Source organism: Taudactylus pleione, unplaced genomic scaffold (genome assembly GCF_031769625.1).
Source record: "Taudactylus pleione unplaced genomic scaffold, aTauple2 ptg000954l, whole genome shotgun sequence".
NCBI classification, from domain to species: domain Eukaryota; kingdom Metazoa; phylum Chordata; class Amphibia; order Anura; family Myobatrachidae; genus Taudactylus; species Taudactylus pleione.
In genome coordinates this window covers 358,917-382,883 of record NW_028285355.1, presented here as the reverse complement: position 1 = coordinate 382,883, position 23,967 = coordinate 358,917, and the positions used below count along the sequence as shown (strand labels likewise).

At 47.5% G+C, this 23,967-nt stretch overlaps 1 protein-coding gene across 1 annotated transcript in view; it reads right to left on the bottom strand.

Moving 5' to 3' along the window:
• Positions 1-23,967, bottom strand: part of GAB2 (GRB2 associated binding protein 2) — a 215,502-nt gene that overhangs the window by 46,365 nt on the left and 145,170 nt on the right. The window contains exon 2 of the mRNA XM_088459940.1: positions 13,330-13,630. Within this exon, the coding sequence (XP_088316066.1) occupies positions 13,330-13,630 (301 nt within the window). The remainder of the gene's footprint in view (positions 1-13,329; positions 13,631-23,967) is intronic.

Below are 23,967 nucleotides of genomic sequence, written 5' to 3'. Positions count from 1 at the left end.
CTAGCTATCAGGAGTATGTGTATATAAATCAGACAGTGGTGGGGGGATGCAATCGGGAAACCGGCTGTCTTAATCCCGACAGCCGGCTTCCCGACTGCTTTATCCCGGCGAGGGTGAAATGCCCGTCGCCTAGATGTAGACGCCGCTCATTTCCCCGACACCGGGAGACCGGCACCCCGATCGAAGGGTTGCCAGGCGCCGCGAGCGGATAGCCGCCGGGGGGGGGGAGGATTAGGTTTAGGGCACCCGGGGGGGGGACTTAGGGTTAGTCACCCCCCCTCCCGGGTTAAGGTTAGGCTAGGGGAAGGGAGGGTTAGGGTTAGGCACCCCCGGGGGGGACTTAGGGTTAGGCACCCCCCCAGGGGACTTAGGTTTAGGCAGCGGGGAAGGGGGGGGTTATGGTTAGGCACTTAGAGGGGGGATTAGGTTTAGGCACTTGGGGGGGAGGTTAGGGTTAGGCACCCCTAAGGAGGGTTAGGGTTAGGGGGGTTAGGTTAGGTTAGTTTTTACTTACCTTACGGATGATCAGGATTTCCAGTGCTGTTGGTGCTTCCACTGCCGGGATCTCTGCTTTTGTCGGCCTGCCGCTGCTGGGAATCGAACTGCCGGCGGTATTTCATACCGATTCCGTGGTGGGTACTTTTTAGCAATACATAGTTGCCAATTAGTCTCATCTCTTTACAATATATGGCTGGCAATAGGGATATTTTTGTGCAATTTACTATTGACAGTGCTATTATCATTTCTGTAGGGTTGTAAAGCATGAAATTACTCCGCAGCACCGGACAGTAGAAAACAGGACAGGCATATAACCAGGACTCACATAGTAGACAAATGCAGATATTAAACAAAGGAACTTACTCAGAGTTTACACCTACAGTGGGTGTAGCTATATTTCTATCCTGGGTAAACAGACTTGGGGGTAAATTTACTAAAGTGAGAGTTTTTAGAAGTGAGTTTTAAAAGTGATGTTGCCCATAGCAACCAATCAGATTTTACTTAACATTTAACTAGCACACATCGGCTGCTACGGTCGGGGCAGGTGAGTACTGGAATTGTTATTTTCTGTTACATGGCGCTGATCACTGATTTTTTTTTTTTTTATCTACTCGTATGAAGCCAGCCCTATGCAAACTACTGATAACCAGGGCAAAGCCTCTAGAGCCGTGTGACTGCGTCACTGCATCATGTGACCCAAGCGATGCTGATGAACAACTAACACAGCGCGGCACGGTTCTGCAATACCCGGTAATAACAACATAAGAACATAGAAATAGCATTAACTTTTTTTTTTTTTAAATGAACATTGTATTACTATGGGATCTACTGTATGTACTAAGGCCCTCATTCAGAGCCGCTCGTTAGCGGCAGTACGCTCGTTCCGAGCGATGTTTGCACATCTGCGCATGCGTACGGTTTTTAGTACGCATGCGCGAACCAGTCAGTGCGGCCGAAAATCGTTGGTACGCAATATAGCTAGTGCCTGCTATTTTGAGTGACAGGAGGAGGCGTATGTGGGTGGTAACAGGGGAAGGTGCTTGAAAATGGGGAGTGGAGATCCGAACGCAGGCGTGCTTAAAGGTCAAAACGGGCGTTTTATGGGTGTGCATATTTAAAACAGCAGTGTCATTGACCACGTCACTGGGTTATTTTATAGCCAGAACTGCTCGCAAATTTGTGGTAGCAAACACCAACCACAAGAATAGCGAGCAGTTCATACGCTGGTCGATGTACTCGATTAATCTAATAAATAGCGGACATGACGTAGGATGCGAGCGGCCAGGGGGCGTTTTTAACAAATAAACGAGCGTATGTTTTGCTCGCTCGTTCAGACTTAGAGGTGTGAACAGACTGCAATGTGCGTACGGATCATTTGAATAGCCACCCCTTGTTTTTAAACGAGCGACCACAAATAGCGAACGGCTCTGAATGAGGGCCTAAGTCTTGGAGAGAGATAAAGTGGATGGAGATAAAGGGCCTGATTCAGAGCCGGACGCTCAGAACGAGCGCCTGCTCTGAATCAGGGCGTGGTTTTTTTTTTGGGCGAACCGGCCTTTTGGACGCTCACATAGCTGTGGGTTACCATCGACAGCACGCCCCCTTTGGTGCGAGAACCATAACAACGGCTACCCCATCGTTATTCGGGTCTCGCGCATACGCACAACGGAGGCGCCTCCGTCGTGCGCATGCGCATTTGGGCAACATCGACCCGCTTGCGAGCGGGTCTGAATGAGACCCAAAGTTCCAACCAATCAGCTCCTAACTGTCAATTTTTAAACACAGCCTGTAAAGTGACAAGTATCTTATTGGTTAATAATTTATCTCCGTCCATGGCTTAGTACATAGGGCCCGATTCAGACCTGCTCGCAAGATGCGTTCGCACGCAGCCATCAGCTGCCACAGTATGTAAATCCTGCGATCGCACGGCAAGACATTAGCACGCCCGCTATGTCTTGGCGTGCGATCGCGGTGTGTATTCAGACGCCCACCAGTCTGTCATAAGACACCCACTTTCCCTTAGTAATACACGTCATCTCCAGGAAGTGTATGCAACAATCGGTAACATCGAGTAACATCGGAGCCATACACAGCACTTGTGGCTGACCATTCCCTACCGCAAGCAATGTGAGTGCATCAGTGTGTAATTCAGCCATGTGATGTGTATTATGACTCTGCGTCTTAATTATGCACGCCCCTGAAACGGCGTTAAGACGCACAGACACGCCTGCGTCCGCACCACCACTCCCCTGTTCCCATCGACCAACTCCTGTCACCACCCACAAACGCCTCGCCCTGTCACTCATTCTAGCGAGACGTCTATGTACAGGGTGCGAACGCTTCCCGAACGCATGGACTAGTTCACGGCACGCGCTCTGCGTCTTATACGCATGCGCACATTGCAAACATCGTCAGGTTACGTGCGATCGCAGCCTTGCGAGCGTATCTGAATCGGGCCCATAGACCCCTATATTTCTAATACACTGATCATCCCTAACACTGACACTGCCAGCCATAACTGCCAAATATAGTCAACAACGAGGCAGATTGAACTTTGATTTATAAAATGATAAAATGTGTCAAAGCCTCCTTCTGGGGTGAACATGACGTGTGCGTTGCGGTATGTTCCAGGCTGTTCCGCGGACGCCAGTGCAGGATATTTCCAGCACAGTGATTTCAGAGAGCAGGAACAGCTCCAAGCCTGGCTTCTGGCAACGTCCTGCTCGCCGAGAGAGCAGAGGCAGCGCACTCAGAGCCATGTAATATAATGAGGCAGCATATTATCAGGGGGAGCAGGGGGACAAGCAGGGCCGTTATGCAGCACACAGAACGCAGGGTCATGTATGACTGTCTGCTGCCTCACATGTGACAGGGAAGCATTGCTGGGGGAGGCTATGATATATTCCCCTCCAGCCATCCAAGATCCACTGCTGCTACTATACGAAAGCTTGGTGGTCTTACAGGACCAATAAACCTAAAGCACAAGATGCCTTATATAAAAGAAAAACTCATAACATTCACCAATATATCTGTGTCCTCATACACTATTGCGGCAGCCTTGCCAAACAGCCCTTCTCTGCAAACCTGGTCCCGTGCAACGCAACTCAGCTTGCGTCTCGCGTCTTTTTTGCTCAAACGTGTGTTTTAGTTGCAACGCGACAAAACCGCTTCACAAGACTGCACCGATGAATCTGCTATGCAGCACTTTATATATGTGTGCGACAGAGTATGAATTTACCAGACAGGAGCCGCGGCTCATTCACGCAGTGTTCTCTTGTACCATACTTACCGGCTTTTAGTCTTTCCTGATGCAGGTAGGCGGCGATGGGCCAGACTATTTGCATAATTAAACCCCGCCTACTTGCCAGGAGTCCCGCATTTTGAACTAGGGGGTGGGGCAAATTACGCAATTCTGACAGAATCGTGCCGTTAGGCCCCACCCCTACTCACGGACCCACCGATCCCCGAGAGATTTCCCCCCATTCTGCTCACTTCACTATGAAGTGGATGCAATGCGGGAGAGGTGCCTACTCTCCCGGGGGTGTGGGGGCGGAGTTACCCAAAAAATCGTGAGCCTTGGCAGGTCCCGGAATGGTGGACAAGTATGTCTTGTACAGATTCAGAATGTGCACATTTCAGCGAAAAAAAACGCTACACTGCTCTTCGTGGCTCACACGCGCCTCATGGCGTACTGAGGCTGGCTGTATGAGGACACATCTGTAGGACAATGCATGCCGTTACTACGCAGCTGAGTGTGAGCTATTGTCATCTGTTATCTGACCAGATCTAATTTTTGCAAAACAAACATCGTTTTTCTAGGTCCAAAGGGTATTTGGCCAAAGGGGAAGCGGTGTGGTATGATGAAAAATGGCTGTGTATGACAGAATAGGATGGGGCTTTGGTCAAATCAAGGGCAGGGCCTAGTTTGTCCTGATTTCCCAATCGGAAAATGTTATGAGATATGGATCAGCCATTTTCTACTACATGTGCTGTATTGTTCCTCAGGGGCCTAATCATCAAACGATAAATGGCCCGGTAACCATGCGGATAATCTAGTTTCCGCATATTTAGGTTACTGGGCCATTCATCATGAGGGGTCTGAATAAGACCACCTCATATTTCAGTTTTCGGAGTTTGCTTGCGAGAACAAGTGCCATCTTCAGATGGCCCTTTTTTATCGGATGCCCGCTCCTTCCTATGGGAAGGAGTTCCAGGGATGCGAAGAGGAATCCGAGCGCATCCCTCCGCCGCCTACTCACTGCCTCCCCGGCACATGAGTGAACTCAGGGCATGCATGCGTAGCAACGGCGATAGGGGAGAGGTAAGTAACGCAGCTACCTAGCCCCACTCCCAATGTGCTATTAAGCCCTGCCCCTGTCAACTTATTGGGCTCACTCTATAGGACTGATGGTTTCTCATCGATAGTTTCATGCCACCGATGCTAAGCAACAATGTAACCATCGATGGCTAACCCCCTGATGGCCATACCTAGATGTGTTTTACACTGGTTGGCAGAAGTGACGTCTTGCCAACCACTCCTGTGTTCAGGAAGTATTCTGTTAGCCATCTTACTCTGCAGAATCATAGAGGCAGATTGAATTACTGCACGGGTTAAGATCCGAGTTTAACATCTGGAGCTATTCAATAATTATTAGTCAATTTCCACGCGTGGTAAACCCGCAGATGTGCGCTAACCCATAGATTCTGCGATAAGTGCCGGAATCTATGGGTTATCCCACGATTATGCCCCCAGAGGGTGCATATAATGCAGATTTTTTTTCCTTGTGAGGAAAGACGCGCATTAAGTGCACCCTCTGGGGCTTGAACCGTGAGTTTACCAATTCTTGGACCCAAATTCCTTCTATATTTCCCTTTTAACTCTGTATTATTTAGGGATGACTTCTTTCTCCACCTTCACAAAGTGTCTGCTTGGCTCCAATATTCTTTATAGTACAGTTTTCTTACGCTTCTATCCGATATGCGCTGTAACTGGCGCTGTGGTAGATCAGCATTTGCATTCATCCCTGGCCCTTCAGTAAGGAATCCATGGGGGATTTCGCAGTACATTTAGCCAACCACTAGATGGCTCCACTTTATTTGACAAACTATATATTTCCTGTAATCCAATTGTTTGCTGAAATCCATAGGCAACGGTCTCAGGGAATTGACAGGAGTTTTGGGGTGCAGAGCTGACAAATGAGGCACCCCTGCACTTTGAATGCAGTAATCTTCCTCTCTATATGTAAAACATATTTCCAGGATGCATTAGCTTCACTAGGTAATGGAATGATACAATCTGCTGCCTATTTAGGGCATTTCAAAATATAAAACAAATAAAAGTCTATACGGTATTGATTTACAATATAATTTGTTATATAATTATTGTTCAGGTGTGTTTGACAAGGGTCAGAGTACTAATTATCATTAGTCATCAATTCCAGGATGTTGTAAGTGGACGGAGACAGAAAAATCTGTAGCCAAGCATGTAATTGCATTGCTCACAAGCACAGAGTATTTCAGGAGAATGGTCGATTTGTGTGATGATGTCAGTGAGAGAAGGATGTGACGGGGGAAGAGTCATCATGATGTCAGGAGGGGAATACATAGTAATTGCTAAATGTCCCTAATTGCCATGGTGCAGCGTCAGGATCTGCGCCTTCAAAGTGTTATCCCAATTTTTCAGCGCTGACTAATTCAATCGTGATGTCCTCATTCATTTGTGCATTGAATGCAATACTCACTATATATTGTTATTCTCCATGCTTTATACATATAAAATGCTATTAGATATGACACTGCGTGACACTGCACTTAGATGCAGCTGGTGCGTAGTAAAGGGCCTCTGGGAGATATTTTATTATAGCGTAATGTGTGTCCCATGCACCTATATAGTAAGGAATCGATATGTAATACCGCCGGCCGCATGGTCGGCAGTTCAAATCCCGGCAGCGTGAGGCCAACAGAGGAAGACATCACGGCAGCGGCAGCCCGGCAGCGCTGGAAACCCGATCGTCCCTAAGGTAAGTATAAACTAACCTAACACCCTAACCCTCCTTAGGGGTGCCTAACCCTAATCCCCCCCTTCCCAGCTGCCTACAGCTGTCCCCCGGGGGGGGTGCCTAACCCTAACCTCCCCCCGGGGGTGCCTAACCCTAACCCCCCCTTCCCCTAGCCTAACCCTAACCTCCCGGGGGGGTGCCTAACCCTGTCCCCCCCAGGTGCCCTAAACCTAACCCGCCCCTCCCCGCGGCTGTCCGCTTGCGGCACCCGGCATCCCGATCGAAGGTCTCCCAGGCGTCGGGGAAATGTCAGGCGTCTAGATATAGACACCGGTCATTTATCCCACGCCGATATAAAGCAGCCGGGAAGCCGACTGTCGGTATTAAGGCAGCCGGTTTCCCGACTGCATACCCCCTAACCTCCCCCCCAAGTGTCTAACCCTAATTCCCCCCTTCCCCGCTGCCTAAACCTAAGTCCCCCGGGGGGGTGCCTAAACCTAACCTCCCCCCGGCCTATCTCTAACCAAACAAGACTGCGCTAATTAGTAAAAATCACACTGCTATACTGTGAGATGGCAGAAATACAACGATCAGGGCTCCTTATAATCAAAAATGTATAATTTAATCACATTAAATATAATATAACACACATCACATTAATTTATAAAATCACAATGTTGCTAATATTATCTGCGGTTAATAAATATCTCAATGATAATGACCCCAGCCTTTGGTCATCACCAGGGACGGTGGCCTTATCTACCGGGAGAGCGCCCCCAACTCTCCCTCTTTAATAGGAATTTATTATATGTTATGTATATAGTGACACTATATTACACTGTACAGATTATGTAATCATGGTACCTCAGTCACATGACGGTTAAGCGCTGTGAGCCTAGAGGTTTCCATCTGTATAAGGAGTAACTTGCTGCTTCAGGTATAATTCGGAGTTGGCTCAAACAAGACGACATTTTTTTTACCATTTAGATCTGCTCTGAAGTTACTAAAAAAACAAAACCCTGTGGAGCTGTTTTCATACCTCAGCTGTGTCTGGATTAATAGTCTTTAAATATTTACAGTAGATAGCTGGAGAGGAATGACATATTACACTGGAAAGTGACTGACGCCGGGTGGAGAAATATTTCAGCGATAAATACACTAATCGTCTACTATGTTTTAATCTAAAGTTACAGAGACCCCACAAAGAGAGGACATGGGTCATTTAAAGGGGTTGGGTATGAAATACAGACGGCTGAAAACCGCCGAAACAAGTCCCGACCCTGGAAGCCCGACAGATCAAAATCCCGACACCAGCTGGTAAGTATATTTAACCCTTCCCTCTCTCCCCCTAACCCTCCCTTGGGGGTGCCTAACCCTAAGACTCGGGGGGTGGTGCCTAACCCTAAGATCCCCCCCCATGGTACCAAACCCTCCCTCCCCGCACCCTAAACCTAACCCTCCGAGGGAGTGTCCCTCCCCCCGGTGGTGCCTAACCCTAATCCCACCCTTCCCCTAGCCTAACCTTAAGACTCCGTGGGTGGTGCCTAGCCCTAAGTCCCACCCATGGCATGGTGCCTAACCCTCCCTCCCCGCACCCTAAACCTAACCCTCCCGGGGGGTGCCTAACCCTAACCTCCCTTCCCCTAGCCTAAACCTAACCTTCCCGGGGGGGCCCCCAAGTCCCCCAGGGGGTGCCTAAACCTAACCCTCCCCCCCCCCCCCCCCCCGCAGCTAACAGCTCCAAACACCTGGCTTACCTACGTTCGGTATGCCGGGATTTCGGAGTGGGGCTAATAATGGGTGTCGGTATTTAGATGCCTATGTTTAGTTCCATGCCGGGCTTTCAGTGTCGGGATTCTGGCAGTCGGCATTTCGACCACCGGCATCCTGATCACATCCCATTTAAAGGGCAAGGAAAACGTAGCATTTGGCATGCAGGTGCACCCGCAGTGGCACACAGAATATGGGCATGCTGCATATCATTTCCATCAGTAGCAGCTGCTTGTGCGTTCTGTGGCAACGCTTTGCGAATATGACGAATTTTAAAAGGAAACCGTTGCACAAAAAAGACGCTCGGCGCTACGGTCTCGCCACGGCATGGCGTGACTACGCGCCAGGAGGCTAGATGTATGTGGACACATCTGCAAAACAATTTTTACCTCAGGGATGGTGGAAATAAATAGGGTAATAACAGAATCAGGGAGACCATATCACAAGCCCTTATTGGGGGCATGTCTGTAAATCTCTCGTACATACCAGTTATACTGTAGCTTGCACATTATTACAGCTAAGCTAGTGACACGGACCAGCTACAAGTAATTCCTCACGTTATGTGTCCCACGCCTGGCTGGCCAGAGCAGGTTTAATGAAACACCAGTAGCAGCCCCAACACATGCTTGGGAAATATGACAATTTCACGTGTGACTGCAATCCGGGAAACAGAGGCCGCCTTGTCCTCGCCGAAAAATTACTAATGCATTAGAACATAAGGGCTGGGAACAGGATCAAAGGTTTAGGGATAATCTATGTACTACTGATTACATGTTTTCCCATTTCTAGTTTATGGAGTTTCCTTAATGCATTATATCAGGGGTCTTCAACCTTGGCCCTCCAGCTGCTGTGGAACTACACATCCCAGCACGCACTGCCATAGTTTTAGCATGCTGTTATATCAAAAAGGTGGCAGTGCATGCTGGGATGTGTAGTTCTACAGCAGCTGGAGGGCCAAGGTTGAAGACCCCTGCATTATATAAAGGACACTATGTACACGCTATAATGTATCAGATCAATAGAACATTTATAACTGATGACAGAGGAAGCTCAGTGCTGTGCACAGGTATATTCCACCGCTGGTAAAGGACGAGAGCTCTTCCTTTCTGCGTCACCTAGATGAGGACCGAATGACGCTATGACCTTGGGAAGACATTTGTGACGTATATAGACGATTGCTATACAGTTGGGTAATTGATGTTGGTGTTAACCAAACACTGACCGAGACATACAGACGCAATGTTACACAAATACCGTCTCGGTTGCAGGATTGGGTACAGGCAGAGATGGGATATTGGCTCTTCAGCCCAAGTCTAAACTGCGTTTATATTGTCAATGACAATCGCTCATTTGTAGCCTTGTGCGCATAGTTATATAAGCCATGATACTGCCAGTTTTAATACATCCGTGGTGCCCACATCACCGAGCGCTGGCCGCTGACAAGACGGAGAAGCAAATGGAAGTCTCTTACATATGAAGCTGCTGGGCGCTGCACATCAGTGTCACTATTACGCTGGGAGTGTGGCGCTATGATGTCACAGCCCAATGACATACCCATAGTCTACTGGAGAAAAAATGAGGCAGGGGTGAATTATTTTGGGATTCTACTCAAGATTGGCAGAGAAACATGGTGGATGGCTGTTAGTGTAAACGGTGTTATTAAGCAATATTAGACACGGTGTTATCTAATAGATGCCCACCAAATGGGTGGGAAACAATCTGGGAAGGAATTACTGGAAACAACATAGGGCAGGAGTACCACAAGGACCTATCATAGACAACATAGGGCAGGAGTACCACAAGGACCTAACAGAGACAACACAGGGCAGGAGTACCACAAGGACCTAACATAGACAATATAGGGCAGGAGTACCACAAGGACCTAACATAGACAACATAGGGCAGGAGTACCACAAGGACCTATCATAGACAACATAGGGCAGGAGTACCACAAGGACCTAACATAGACAACATAGGGCAGGAGTACCACAAGGACCTATCATAGACAACATATAGTAGGAGTACCACAAGGACCTAACATAGACAACATAGGGCAGGTGTACCACAAGGACCTAACATAGACAACATAGGGCAGGAGTACCACAAGGACCTAACATAGACAACATAGGGCAGGAGTACCACAAGGACCTAACAGAGACAACATAGGGCAGGAGTACCACAAGGACCTAACAGAGACAACATAGGGCAGGAGTACCACAAGGACCTAACATAGACAACAAAGGGCAGGAGTACCACAAGGACCTAACAGAGACAACATAGGGCAGGAGTACCACAAGGACCTAACATAGACAACATAGGGAAAGAGTACCACAAGGACCTAACATAGACAACATAGGGCAGGAGTACCACAAGGACCTAACATAGACAACATAGGGCAGGAGTACCACAAGGACCTAACATAGACAACATAGGGCAGGAGTACCACAAGGACCTAACAGAGACAACATAGGGCAGGAGTACCACAAGGACCTAACATAGACAACATAGGGCAGGAGTACCACAAGGACCTAACAGTGACTACAAAAGGAGAGCGGCTGATTATCTGTGAATGCACTGTGATTCTGTACGTAGTTGCTCTGCTGTTTTGTGATGGCTCTGATGGGAGCCTCTATGCTGCCGCGGATGGCTGCGACTCTTGGACACTTTCTCATTTCCGCACCTTGGAAAATCGCAGCTACAATTGCACTACAGTATTAAACCAAATGTTAATACATTGTTATTGCTCTGCATTGCGCGATATTTTGCTAAACACCTGATCATATCAATAACCCATAAGTGCAGTATTTTATTTTTTTTTACCTCCCCTAAGTGCATAAATTCTGGATAAACCATCACATACTGTGCGGCACACAAGACGGGCTGAAATGATGATTACACGCTATGTAACACTCAGCAGAGATGTCAGCGTTCTGTCCTCGCAGCTAATGGGAGCCACTGACCTGTATATTAATTGCAACAAGCTGTGAAAAGCCAACTCCTCTCGAGTGGTAGAATGAGCCCAATATTGTGTGTTATAAAGTACAAGTGACAGCCGTCAGCACGCAGAGCCTGTCATTAAATGATGGTGACTCTTCAACGCCGCGTGGCCGACCAGACAGAGACACTCGCCGCTTACCTTGCAACATCTCACTTATCTAACAATAATGAGGGTAAGGCTGAGCATCAGAGGGCGAGATCTCCTCTCTGTAACAGCCCAGCTCCAAGTTCTATCTAGGAACCAAAATACATCTGCAGCCTCTGAGACAATCCCGGTTCAATACCATAATAGAATCATAACGTACAGGAAGCTTCCACGTAACAAGTGACACAATGGTGCTGATTCCGTGGCCTAATGCTAGATCCAACTCTACCCCTGGTGTACAAGCGTGCGTCTGACTGTGCCAGGACTGGGACAGTGCGTCTGACTAGACACCTACCAGTCACCGCCTAGGAACGCCCAGCACATTTCCGGTCATTTTCTAATACCATACGCGTCTCATTCGTAACTGCGCCTCTGTGCGCACACACAACGTAACGCATGCAATTGCATGGGTGCAAATCACAATCAAGCCCTACATCTCTACAGTCATTTTCCTCCAAATTAATCTCACCTCCACACTACAGCAACCCTGATAATGTCACCCACATCTCACCCACAAACTCTGTACCCCTATTCTGTGCCCTCCTGAATGCCAGATCTGTCTGTGACCAACTGGTCTCCTCTCATGACCTTTCCAACTCTCTCAGTCTCCTAGCCATCACCGAAACCTGGATTTCCCCCTCTGGCACCACTTCTCCCGTACCTCTCTCCTCTAGAGGGCCTCACGTTCTCTCACACACACCACGGCCCGGAGATCACCATGGTGGTTGTGTTGGGGTCCTTCTGTCCTCTGGTTACTCCTTCCAGCTCATACCCCCTCACCCTCCCATGTGAGTGGACACTCACTTGATCTAGTCTTCACCCACTGTTGTGATATTTCCGATTACACCAATTCCCCATTCTCCCTCTCTACTATCGACATCGTTTCCTTATCCTCCCTAATCAACTCACTTCTCTCCCCTATTGACTCTCTCCTGCCCTGAACAAGCCACTTCCCTATATCGTGCCCGCTTACTTCTGCTCTTGACTCTGTTGTTCCAGCGATCACTACTCACCCTTTCAGATCCACACCTTAGCCCTGGCATTCTAAATGCACCAGATACCTGCAAAAGTGTTAACCAACCGCTGAGCGACAGTGGAGGAAATCACGCTCTAAGGCACTGTCCCTTCTGTATTCAGACATGCACTTGTCTACCCCATTCTTAAAAAAAAAAACAGCCCTTGATCTTAATACTCTCTCCAACTACCGACCCATCTCTCTCCTCCCTTTTGCCTCCAAACTCCTTAAGCATATTGTTTACCTCTCTACAAAATTTTTAAACCGGCTCACATGACCAACTTCATCAAAGCCTTCCAGCTCTCATCCTAACCCGCTGCTCCATGCTCCTTCCTCACTGACTACCCATCTGTGTCACCCCTGTCTGTCTGCCCCTCCCCTTTAGAATGTAAGTTTTCACAGGCAGGGCCCTCCGCCCTCATGATCTTCGCCTTCCCTTACTTATAAAATTATCTACTCCTAACTCCCCACAACAGCACCAAACACTTGTTTGCTGACGCCCGTCTGTTTTATGTGTTACTATCACTAATGCAGCAATGTGTAGAAATCATGCATTGTTTGGTACTGTAATAACTATTTTCTTGTGTGCTGCGGAACCCTTGTAGCGCCATATAAATAAAGGATAATAATAACAAGGACTTAGATGAGCAGGAAAAACATAATCATCTGATTAAAAAACAAATCCCCATCCGATTCAAGGGCGTACATGTTCGGCAAAGATGTCCTGACAACTTTAAAAAAATAACCCTAAAGAAGTAATATGCTGACATATCCCAGGCACTAAAATATAAACCCGCTCATGCTTGTCAGCCTAGGGATAATTCACAGAGGTCGGTCCCATGCTAGTGACGCTAACGGCTCACACTAAAGGCAAGGGCCATACGTTTATAAATGTGACCACATACCTGCCCCCTCTTCTGATTGGTTAAAGCCGCAGATCTGACATATGCTCCGGACCCACTTGTTCATTTCTTCTTCCGTTTCAGCCACCAGGTAGAAGGTCCGGTCGCTGGTCTTTATGTCAAAGACGTAGCTGTCCTGCAGTTCCTTCTTGTTGAAGGTAAGCCCGGAGTCCACCTGTTCACAGCAGCTGAGGTTGATCACCCGGATGGGCTTCTTGGAGTGGTCATTCTTGTAATATTCCAGGACATCGGGATCCCCACTCATGCGTCCACTTCTCAGGATAAACCAGCGCTTCTTCCATGCCTGAGGAAAGAGAGAGACATCGATTTATTCCTCGGCAGGTACCCTGAATGGTGATCCCATTGCAGGATGAATACTGTGATCTGTTCTGGTTATACAAACGTTGGTCTTTTGAGCAACACCTGAAAAACCCAATGACCTGCAAATTTTGGATAGCTGCAATCTCATCTATGACAATCACTAATTATTCAACTAAAGTTGTATTTTTTGGCCATTAGTCAGTTGATTGGTAACCAGGAAGAGACCACATCAGTGTATACGATCAAGCCAGCAACATGCACAAATACCTCCTCAACTTATATGTGGGCAATACCAGTATTCATTAAGATACAGCCACCTGCCGACGTAGACAGAACTACTAGGGTAGCAGCATCCACAGGGACCAGCAGCTGAGGAAGCCCAGAAGGTAACCTCAGCTGAGGGTCGAAACTGCCACTAATGCCACTATGGGAACTGCTGCCAACTGCGAAGACAGCATAATGAGCTCAATGTGGTGTAGCCACCGATACTAGAAGGGATTAATAACAGCAGTGGGAAGAAGAGACAGTGCCCAGCTTGTTAATGTAAGAGGAGGTAATGGGCTCTAGAAACATTTGGGACTCCCTGAAAATGTTTGCTGTGTAGCCCCCAAAGTTGTAGCTATATAGCCCCAGATGCAGTTATCTATTAACTAGGTCTAGTGACATCACTGTATCTCATGCTTGATTGATGAGAGTAGTGCCTAATGGATGGACAAACTCATAGCTTAGTGACTCATATCAGCTAAATCTGGTAAACTCTCGCTCCTTCCCCTTGGGGGCAGCCCAGTTACAAGGGCTTCCAAGAAGGAGGTTTACTTGACCATTTTACAGCCTATTCAGCTGAGGGGACTTGGCTTTTCATGGAGCATTTTTATTGGCGGTCTGCACTTACATAAGCACGGGCAGATGTATATCCAGCGGACCCAAACCATTCTCTATTGTTAGCCGCCTGCCCTTACCTCAGCTTGGGCCCTGACCATTCTCTATTGTTAGCCGCCTGCCCTGACCTCAGCTTGGACCCTGACCATTCTCTATTGTTAGCCGCCTGCCCTGACCTCTGCTTGAACCTGGACCATTCTCTATTGTTAGCCCCCTGCCCTGACCTTAGCTTGGACCCTTACCATTCTCTATTGTTAGCCGCCTGCCCTGACCTCTGCTTGAACCTGGACAATTCTCTATTGTTAGCCACCTGCCCTAACCTCTGCTTGAACCTGGACCATTCTCTATTGTTAGCCACCTGTCCTAACCTCTGTCTGAACTTGGACCATTCACAACTGTTAGCCACCTGCCATGACCACCGCTTGGACCCTGACCATTCCTTATTGTTAGCCACCTGCCCAGACCTCTGCTTGGACCCTAACTATTTTCTATCTTGCTTATATTTTACCTACCTACACCTGGAAAAGTATCTTTTCAGCCTTGTGTATCCCATATTTCCTGCAGCCCTTAGGCCTCTACTACAATGTACAAAAATACCATTGAGAATGGTAAGATCTTAGAGAAAGGGGACAATAGCTATCCTTGTCCTAGAGGTTCAACCTCACCGTCCGGTGAACAAGATCCTAATTTGCAGGAATATCATCACAAATTCAAAATGGCTACACCCATTTTAGTGTGTGTAAGTAATGGTCGCTCACATTGGTGTCGCTGTAATAACCCCACACATTTATCGTTTTAAAATGTTGCACAAATGTACATATGGAGCGACGAGTCACACACACGGTAAGTATAGGCCCACTTTTTACGTCACACACTTTCTGAAAACATAAATGTCGCAAAACACATGAGTGTCCAATATACAAGTATGTACAGTATGCATCATACAAAATGCTAATATCAGCACATCCAGACTGTTCTCCCTCCAGCACAGACGAGGCTCCCCGCCCCCATATGCTTTCCTCTCAAATTATATTTTCACCTTGTTTTGTTCCAGCTTGCAAAATATACATGCAACAATGAAATGTGCTGGTGACAGATCGTTTTCATGTCAGACCTGTGTCAAAATAAAAATATATCGGATTAAAAAAAAGACAGCATCAGAGGGGCAGCTCCGGTCCCGTCGTCATTTGGTTTCTGAGGTTGCTTCAGCCCCCAGGTAGAGGTCCCTGGCTGAAGTGCACGACATATGTAAATAAATACTGCATTCCGCGTAATACCGACGCTGCAGAGCTTTCAATAGGCTCAATAACCACAAAGATTTAATTCCAATTATGACGGAGTGAGGGACCATAGTGACAATTAATTAAAGGTTATTATTGGGGTGACCATAGGCGACCTGATCGATATAGCCAGCGGTAAGCTCCGCTAGCAGTAAGACTAGCTGGCAACAGCTTCTTTGTGCCTTTGCATGGGGGAAGACTATCGGGCTTATTCAAGATGTTAATTATCGAGGTCCGAAAGGACCCCCGATAATTAACACACTGACTAGTTGCGGACGTCAGAGCAATTCATCATTGCTCCGGGGCTGAGGCAGCTGATTCGAAAATCAGCTGCTCCAGCGAGCGGCTTCACTGCTCCTTTCGCTGCAGTGAATCTTTTCACTGCTCGCGAGAGCAGTGCGCATGCGTGACCTACAGGTAGGAAAGGAGCGGGTAGCGGTAGCAAACGCCATCTGAAGATAGCGAATGCTACCGCAATCATGCTCCGAAAAAATAGTATTTTCGGAGCTTCATGAATTCTGTCCCCATACAGCGGGCCATTCTGCAAGAGGAAGGTAAGTAGGAGATATCTGTGATACTAGTGTATGGGGACAGCGGGACATTCCGGGAGAGGAAGGTACGCAGGAGATATCTGTGATACTAGTGTATGGGGACAGCGGGCCATTCTGGGAGAGGAAGGTAAGCAGGAGATATCTGTGACACTAGTGTATGGGGACAGCGGGCCATTCTGCAAGAGGAAGGTAAGTAGGAGATATCTGTGATACTAGTGTATGAGGACAGCGGGCCATTCTGGGAGAGGAAGGTAAGCAGGAGATATCTGTGACACTAGTGTATGGGGACAGCGGGCCATTCCGGGAGAGAAAGGTAAGTAGGAGATATCTGTGATACTAGTGTATGGGGGCAGCGGGCCATTTCGGGAGAGGAAGGTAAGCAGGAGATATCTGTGATACTAGTGTATGGGGATAGCGGGCGATAATTTAATTTTTACAATTGCAGGTGAAAATTAAGTGATAATGAACAGGCCCCATAATAATAAGTATCATGGCGATAACGCTCCCAAACTTGTTGATATCGCCATTCCAGGAAAGCGATAAAGAGATGAAAATCTTGGAAATATACTTTATTCTTTTAATAATTTTTTTTTTTAATGTTTAAAGATTTTTTTCACTTTTATTTAAATATAAGTTTATCTATTTTTTATTTACTTTATTTTTGTAATAGATTAATTAGTGGAATAGAAATCCCAAACCTCGGCTTGCAGTGCCGTTACATTACATGTATGAAAACCAGCTAGCACATTTACACTGGCCTGCAAATGGCAAGATAACCCTTAATTAGCTGCTCTAGCAATATTTTTGTTGTCCTTATTGTTGCAAATGAATAAATAGGCCGAGGGGAATTCAATTACACTCGGTAAGTTTTCATAGGTAAAAAAGGGAGGCAGCCTCGGCCAGATACCTTTGCTAACGGCCGTTAAAACTTACGTGTTAACGGGCGCTAACACACAGAATCCGTGAAAAGTTCATGGATTCGTGTGTTAATGGGGTTGCGGCACCCGTTAACCATCTAGTTATCGGGGATTTCTTTTCACTACTTGCGGCCGGTCAGACCTGGTGTAAATGCTGCATGAGTGGTCAATGTGCACCGATGGTACTGATGATTACGCAGAAGAGCGATATTGGACGGATGTGAGAAAGCAGCAGCGGGCGTCTTTATGACGGGCGGAGCTTTGGCAAGCATTAGCATATTTTAGCTGCTGCGTTCTGTGTGAATTTGCAGCTGCGATCGCAATTGTGATCCATACTGATTCAGGCCCGAAGATAGAAACACAAAGGAAACTGCATAGGCGGCCATTTTGTTGTCAGAGCCAATATTCCTCAGATTGTAGCAATTCACTAGGATTTAGTGACATTACTGAGGCATGAGGCACCTACACCTCTGAGGCAGAGATGCTAATTTTATTTGACCTGATATATAATTATCCTTTATTTTTATGGCGCCACAAGGGTTTTGCAGCACCTTACAATTGAGCAGTGACTTAAGCTGGGTACTCAGCATTACAGTACAATACAATGCAGGACAAGCAGATGGATTATAAACATTGCTGCATCCACAATCATAACACTCAAATAAGCAGCAGGTCAGCAGCAACCAAAGGTTAGGTGCCATTGCAGGGAGCATGATACTATAAGTAGGGGAAAGGAGAAGCACGTGAGGGAAGAGGGCCCTGCTCATGAGAGCTTACAATCTAAAGGGGAGGGGCAGACAGACAGGGGTGACAAAGCTGCTATCTGGATGCTAAACATTCTATTACCCTTGAGGCACTGGAAGGGTTAACAAGTCGAACTATTAATACAGATCCCAGAATTCCCACTGAGCAAATATTTATCACTTTCTCATGGAACGGTTAATTGGCATGGCACCAGTCTGGTGACAGGAGGCCAAACAATAGCCATCTGCTTCAAGGGAGGATGGGTACAGACAGACATTTGCTAAAGCTGGGTACACATTTAACGATGCGTACCCAGCCGACGTGATGTTGGACGGGGCCCGGTGTAGGTCCCAACATCGGCGAGTGCATACACACTGGCCGATGTCGGGAGCGACATTGCGGCGGTGGGAGACATGCTGCATTTGGCAGCATTGCCCTCGCTGATGATGACGCCCGTCGGGCCTGCATGCAACGGGCGATGTCGCTGACGGTGCACGCTCCTGCGCATCGTCAGCGACATTGAGTGTACATACTAGGCGATGTTGCCGACGGGTAGTCCGATCTAGCCGGATCGGAAGACATATCATCTAGTGTGTACAAAGTTTTTGGATCTGGGTAAGACTATGATCTCCCTATTTTCCATATCTCCCAACATTGGAGTCTAAATCAAGACCTGGCCATGCCCTGTCTTATAAAGGGGTCATGTCTGAGTCATGTTAGCTGGGGGAGTGTCTAGAACTACTGATGCGCTAGACCAGCCCTCCCCTGCAAACACCCAGCATAGTCGCCGGCACACGAACACCACTGGTCTGGCATTTGGAGCTTAGGATAATGTTACAGACCTCCCAACAGTTCCAGAAACGGGACTGTTCCACCAAAATCAGGACTGGTGAGAGCTATTCCTTTTCCCTCAGATTCTACTACCACATATTAAAACATACTTTCAAGGTTTGGCAGACGAGCATTACCCAAAAATGATGAATCTCTACAAGCAACTTGTACTTTAATCTAATCAATGTAACTAGCAGATCACATGTATTTCTCCTGCCCTGGACCCTGAACCATAATTGCCAACATTGTATGTCTCCCCTCTGGGAGATCCCTGGAGAATAGATGCAAGTGAGATTTTTCGGAGAGGGGGAGGCCATGGTCAGGTGATTTTCCCTATTTGCTGTGCAAATCCGCGAAATGCGTCATCACTCCACCAGACCCCAACTTTCTAGTGGGAGGTTGGTCAAAACTTGTGAGTCTCCTGAACATTCCGGGAGAGTGTTACAGATTCCTAGGCTGTTCCGTGTAAACCTCTAGAATCCAGGCTAGCAAGGTCTACCGCCACTAACAGCCACCCGCTGTTCCCTTAGAACTAGAAGACGTTCAACGGTACTTAAGTGGCCGCCTGGACTTAATACTCGAAGTAGTAGAGGTTTACAATGATTACCTTCGGAAACCAGAGAATATCGGGAGGTACTGGAAACTGGGAGGAAAGTCAGTAGTACGTCTAAAAAACCAATGGTGCGGCTAAAGCTGGTAGTACAATTTGTGGAGTTGATGCTGTGGCTTGGAGGCCAAAGATGTGGCTATGAGAGCCGGTAGTGTGGCTGGAAAGCCGGAGGTGTGATGCGGCTTTGAGAGCCGGTCGTGACGCTGTAGAGCCGGTGGTGTGATGCGGCTTAGAGTCGGTAGTGTGGCTGGAGAGCCAGTGCTGCGATTCGGCTATGAGCCGGTAGTGTGGCTGAAGAGCTGGTGATGAAATGTGGCTTTGAGAGCCGGTAGTGTGGCTTGCAAGCCGGTGGTGAGATGCGGCTTTGGGAGCCGGTAGTGTGGCTGGAGAGCCGGGGGTGAGATGCGGCTATGAGCCGGTAATGTGGCTTACAAGCTGGTGGTGAGATTCGACTTTGAGAGCCGATAGTGTGGCTGGAGAGCCGGTGTTGAGATGCGGCTATGAGCCGGTAGTGTGGCTGGAGAGCCGGTGATGAGATGTGGCTTTGAGAGCCGGTAGTGTGGCTCGAGAGCCGGTGGTGAGATGCAGCTTTGAGAGCCGGTAGTGTGGCTGGAGAGATGGTGGTGAGATGCGGCTATGAGCCGGTAGTGTTGCTGGAGAGCCGGTGGTGAGATGCGCTATGAGCCGGTAATGTGGCTGGAAAGCCGGTGGTGAGATGCAGCTATGAGCCGGTAGGTGTGGCTGGAGAGTCGGTGGTGAGATGCGGCTTGGAAGCTGGAAGCAGCTTGGAGGCTGACGGAGCGGCTGGAAGCTGGGGAAACAGCATAAGCTACAATCAGGAGAGATGAGAACGCTGACCATTCAGCATAGCCGAGAGATCCACAAGGAACGCTATAGTCGGGGAGGTGGCAAAGAGCCAGCATGCACAAATAGGAGAAGGAACCAATCATGCTGTGCTGTGGACAACACATGACATCCAGCGGCGTCCAGATCGCCTAGCAACTGACGGAAGTAGAACAGCACCGCCAGAAGGAGGTAGTCGTGACCACGACTTGTAACAGAGAGTAGGCAAACATGATATAATGTACAGTTCATACAGTATATCACTAAATAAAAATATACTCAATTCCAACAGAGCAAGGCAACCTATAGCTATCCAGTGGTTATAGGGCATCCAAACAGTGGTAGCAGAGATGCTGTAGGCTACCATAGGGCCACAATGACAATTCGCTGCCAAGCCCCAGCACCTCCCACTTCTACCTCACCTTCGAGATCTCTCTGAGAATATGACAAAATGGCCGTCTGCTCTCCAGTTATCTGTACGCAAAAATATGAACTGGCAGAAGATACCTTTTTGCTAGATCAAATACAGTACTGAAATACATAATTTGCCTTCTGAAGTGCCCACAACCCCCTATAGAAATGTTTATGGTCATTTGTATAAAGGGGTGAGAAGGACGTTAGTTCTGTTGCTTTCTCAGAGATGTCATTCATTCCAGGTCAGTTGTTGCATTTCACTATTGGTACAACAAACAAAATGGCACCTCTGCTCTGTGTGAGGTGATGAGTAACTGGCTGTCAAGGTCACATATAAACATGCATCTTATAGCATTAACAAATATGTTTGACAAGCCTTACTGTTGGGTTTACTGGTCTTTTAAACACTAAGGGGTATATTTACTAAAGTGAGGCTTTATAAAAGTGGAGTTGTTGCCCATAGCATGGGTATGGGTTGTTTTTTACATAAGGGTAAGTAGCAGCAAATATCCTTATCTGTGGCACGTTCTGATATTTGAAGGATACCTTGGGGGAGATGTATCATCGGCGACATCGCCGATGCGGTACATCCCCCCCCGACTTCGCGTACATACCGCTGTTAATTACCGCGGCATGTACCAAGAATATCGCAAAGAACAGCTCTCTCGATGAGAGCTGTCCTTTGCGATGCTGCCGGGCAGAGGGACTTCTAGGTTTAACACCCAGAAGTCGTTCTGCGCATGCGCAGAAGGATGCGCCCCGCGGGGGCTCATGGGAGGGGTCCGCATTCTGCTGCTTAATACATACGGGGAATGCGGTAAAACCCCCGAAAACTGGATTTTCGGGGGTTTTACCGCATTTTTGCCGTTAATACATCTCCCCCCTTGTTACGTACAATTAGGCAGCTGACGTCACAAAATGCATTTCTGCAGCTTCGTCACTCTGAATGGGTTCTGCACAGAAGCGCCGACATGTAGATTACCATAATCAATGGCAAACAAACAAAACTTACATCCCACAATCCAATAAATACATAAAGTGTATAAGGATCTAAACAGGAAAAATAAAATCAGCGGCAGAATGGAAATTACATGAATGAAAATCAAGCCCGTGTCTTCATTAATTAGAGTCTCTTTGTAAACAATCTGCCATTTACAGGGACGATTTTCAGCCTGACAAAACAAGGAAAAGGGTTTCATTAACCAACTTGTTCTGCCGGCAGCCAATCATAACCGCGCACAGCAATTAATTGAGTGTCCCGGGATGACACGAGGAATTGCATTTCTCTCCTGACTTTACCTCAGTTGTCGTCTTCCCGGCATGGAAGTGTAACCATGGCAACTGCCATAACAGGCACCTATCTGCCCGTATCACCACATTTAGTGATGAATAGACAATATTTGTTTTTAACCCAATTGGAACAAGACTAAGGGCCGTATTCAATTAGAAGCGAAAAGCCGTTATTTGTGAAAAAGTATCGCTGATCGCGGCTTTTCGCGTGGTCGGAACTTATCTCCAAATTCAATTCCAGACGGTTTTCGCCTACGCGGAGAGTCAATACAATGTAATAGGCGAAAAAGATTCGCCTAAGAATAGCAGGAGAAAAGACGTGCAACATGTTTATTTTGGGGTACAAACGAGGGGACGCGCACGAAAAGTTTACGCGTCCAAAACACGCGATGTAGTCGAAAAGTCGGGCAGGCAAAACTTTCTGCCCGATGCGAAACAAAATTAATACCGCCCATAGTTGCCAACTATCCATAATTTTAGGGACCATTCTGGATTTTAAAGATTTGGTCCGGGTAATATTGTAATCCCTGTAAAAGTCCCTATTTAAGATGGTCATTGTACTGCTGCAAAGGCCACCCATACGCTATAATGCTGGACATGTTTAGCTGCCCTGGCTCTAGCAGCAAAGTGTCGCTGATCCGCATTGCCGGGTATAGCTCATGCCATCCTGAGATGGCGGCAGCTAGTGGCACAAAGCTAGGCCTGTTTAATTAAGTAAAGCTACTGGCCCCACAGGTCTAGCAAAAGAGGCACCAAAAGAGAAGTCTGTGATAACGCCACAGTTTAACTGCTGTGAGAAGCTGAAATGTATTATAAAGGGCTGAGGTCCGCTTCACAAATAGATCCCCGAATTACAGGCACTAGAGACATTTCTCTACCTGCCGTATAAAGCTTGGTCTGTGTACCCAGGTATGCGGGATATCCACCCACACTTCCGGGAGTGTGGGGGACTATCCAAAAACTCTGGAGTTTCCTGCACCTTCCGGGAGAGTAGGTGGATAACCTGGGCTAAAAGGCAAAAAAACAAACGACCAATACGGGTGCGTAGAGTTATGCATCATGTCACGCACTGCTGTGCTTAATCTGCAAATGTATATCAATTCTTCTGCGACTAAAATAGAAATCCTAAGTGTCTAGGAAACGTAAAGTGATTATGATTGCAGCTATGATGCAAATAAGAAAAAAAAAATTGGGAAAAAGTTTTAAAAAGTCAGAGAATCACTACCCATGATGGAGAGTCTAAGTTGCGTCAGGCAACTTGCGCCATAATATGGCGAAATGGATAGGTGTATGCGAACACAGCTGTGGGTGACAGGTAACCTTCTAATGCTGGGCATACACGGCAAGATAAAATGTCTGTCAGACCGACAGACATTTTATCTGGCCGGCTGCCAGCCGCAGATGTCCGCGGCATACACTGTGAGAGAAATCTCGCAGTGTATAGCCCGACATCTGCGCTCCGCCCCCGGGGAAGGAACACAGGTAATGTCTGTCTGTCGGCTGCGCTGGGTATACACTGCCCGATGCGGCCGACAGTTACCGGGTAAATATCGCATCGGACGGGCATGCTGGACAATCCAGCATGCCCGACCGAGCAATATTTAACCCTCGGTCGCCCCCCCCCACGCTACAATTATCGCGGCGATCCGCCGATATCGGGCGGATCGTCCCGATAATTGCAGCGTGTATGGCCAGCATTAGTGGCTAGGACAATTGTAAAAAAAAAATATTTGCTAAAAAATACTGTAAAAACAAAAAATATGTCACAATTCCACAGTCCAATCTATCTCCAGCAGGGGGCTGCACTGAGCAGTTTTCCAGGTCACTCTGCAGACAGCCCCCATATCTGGAAAGTTAAAACAACAACAGACACAAGTGAGACGGGGGAAGTATTGTGAAATAGAGGAGCTGACATCCTTTATGTCAAAGAGTAGTTTATGGAAACAATGATAAAACACAAA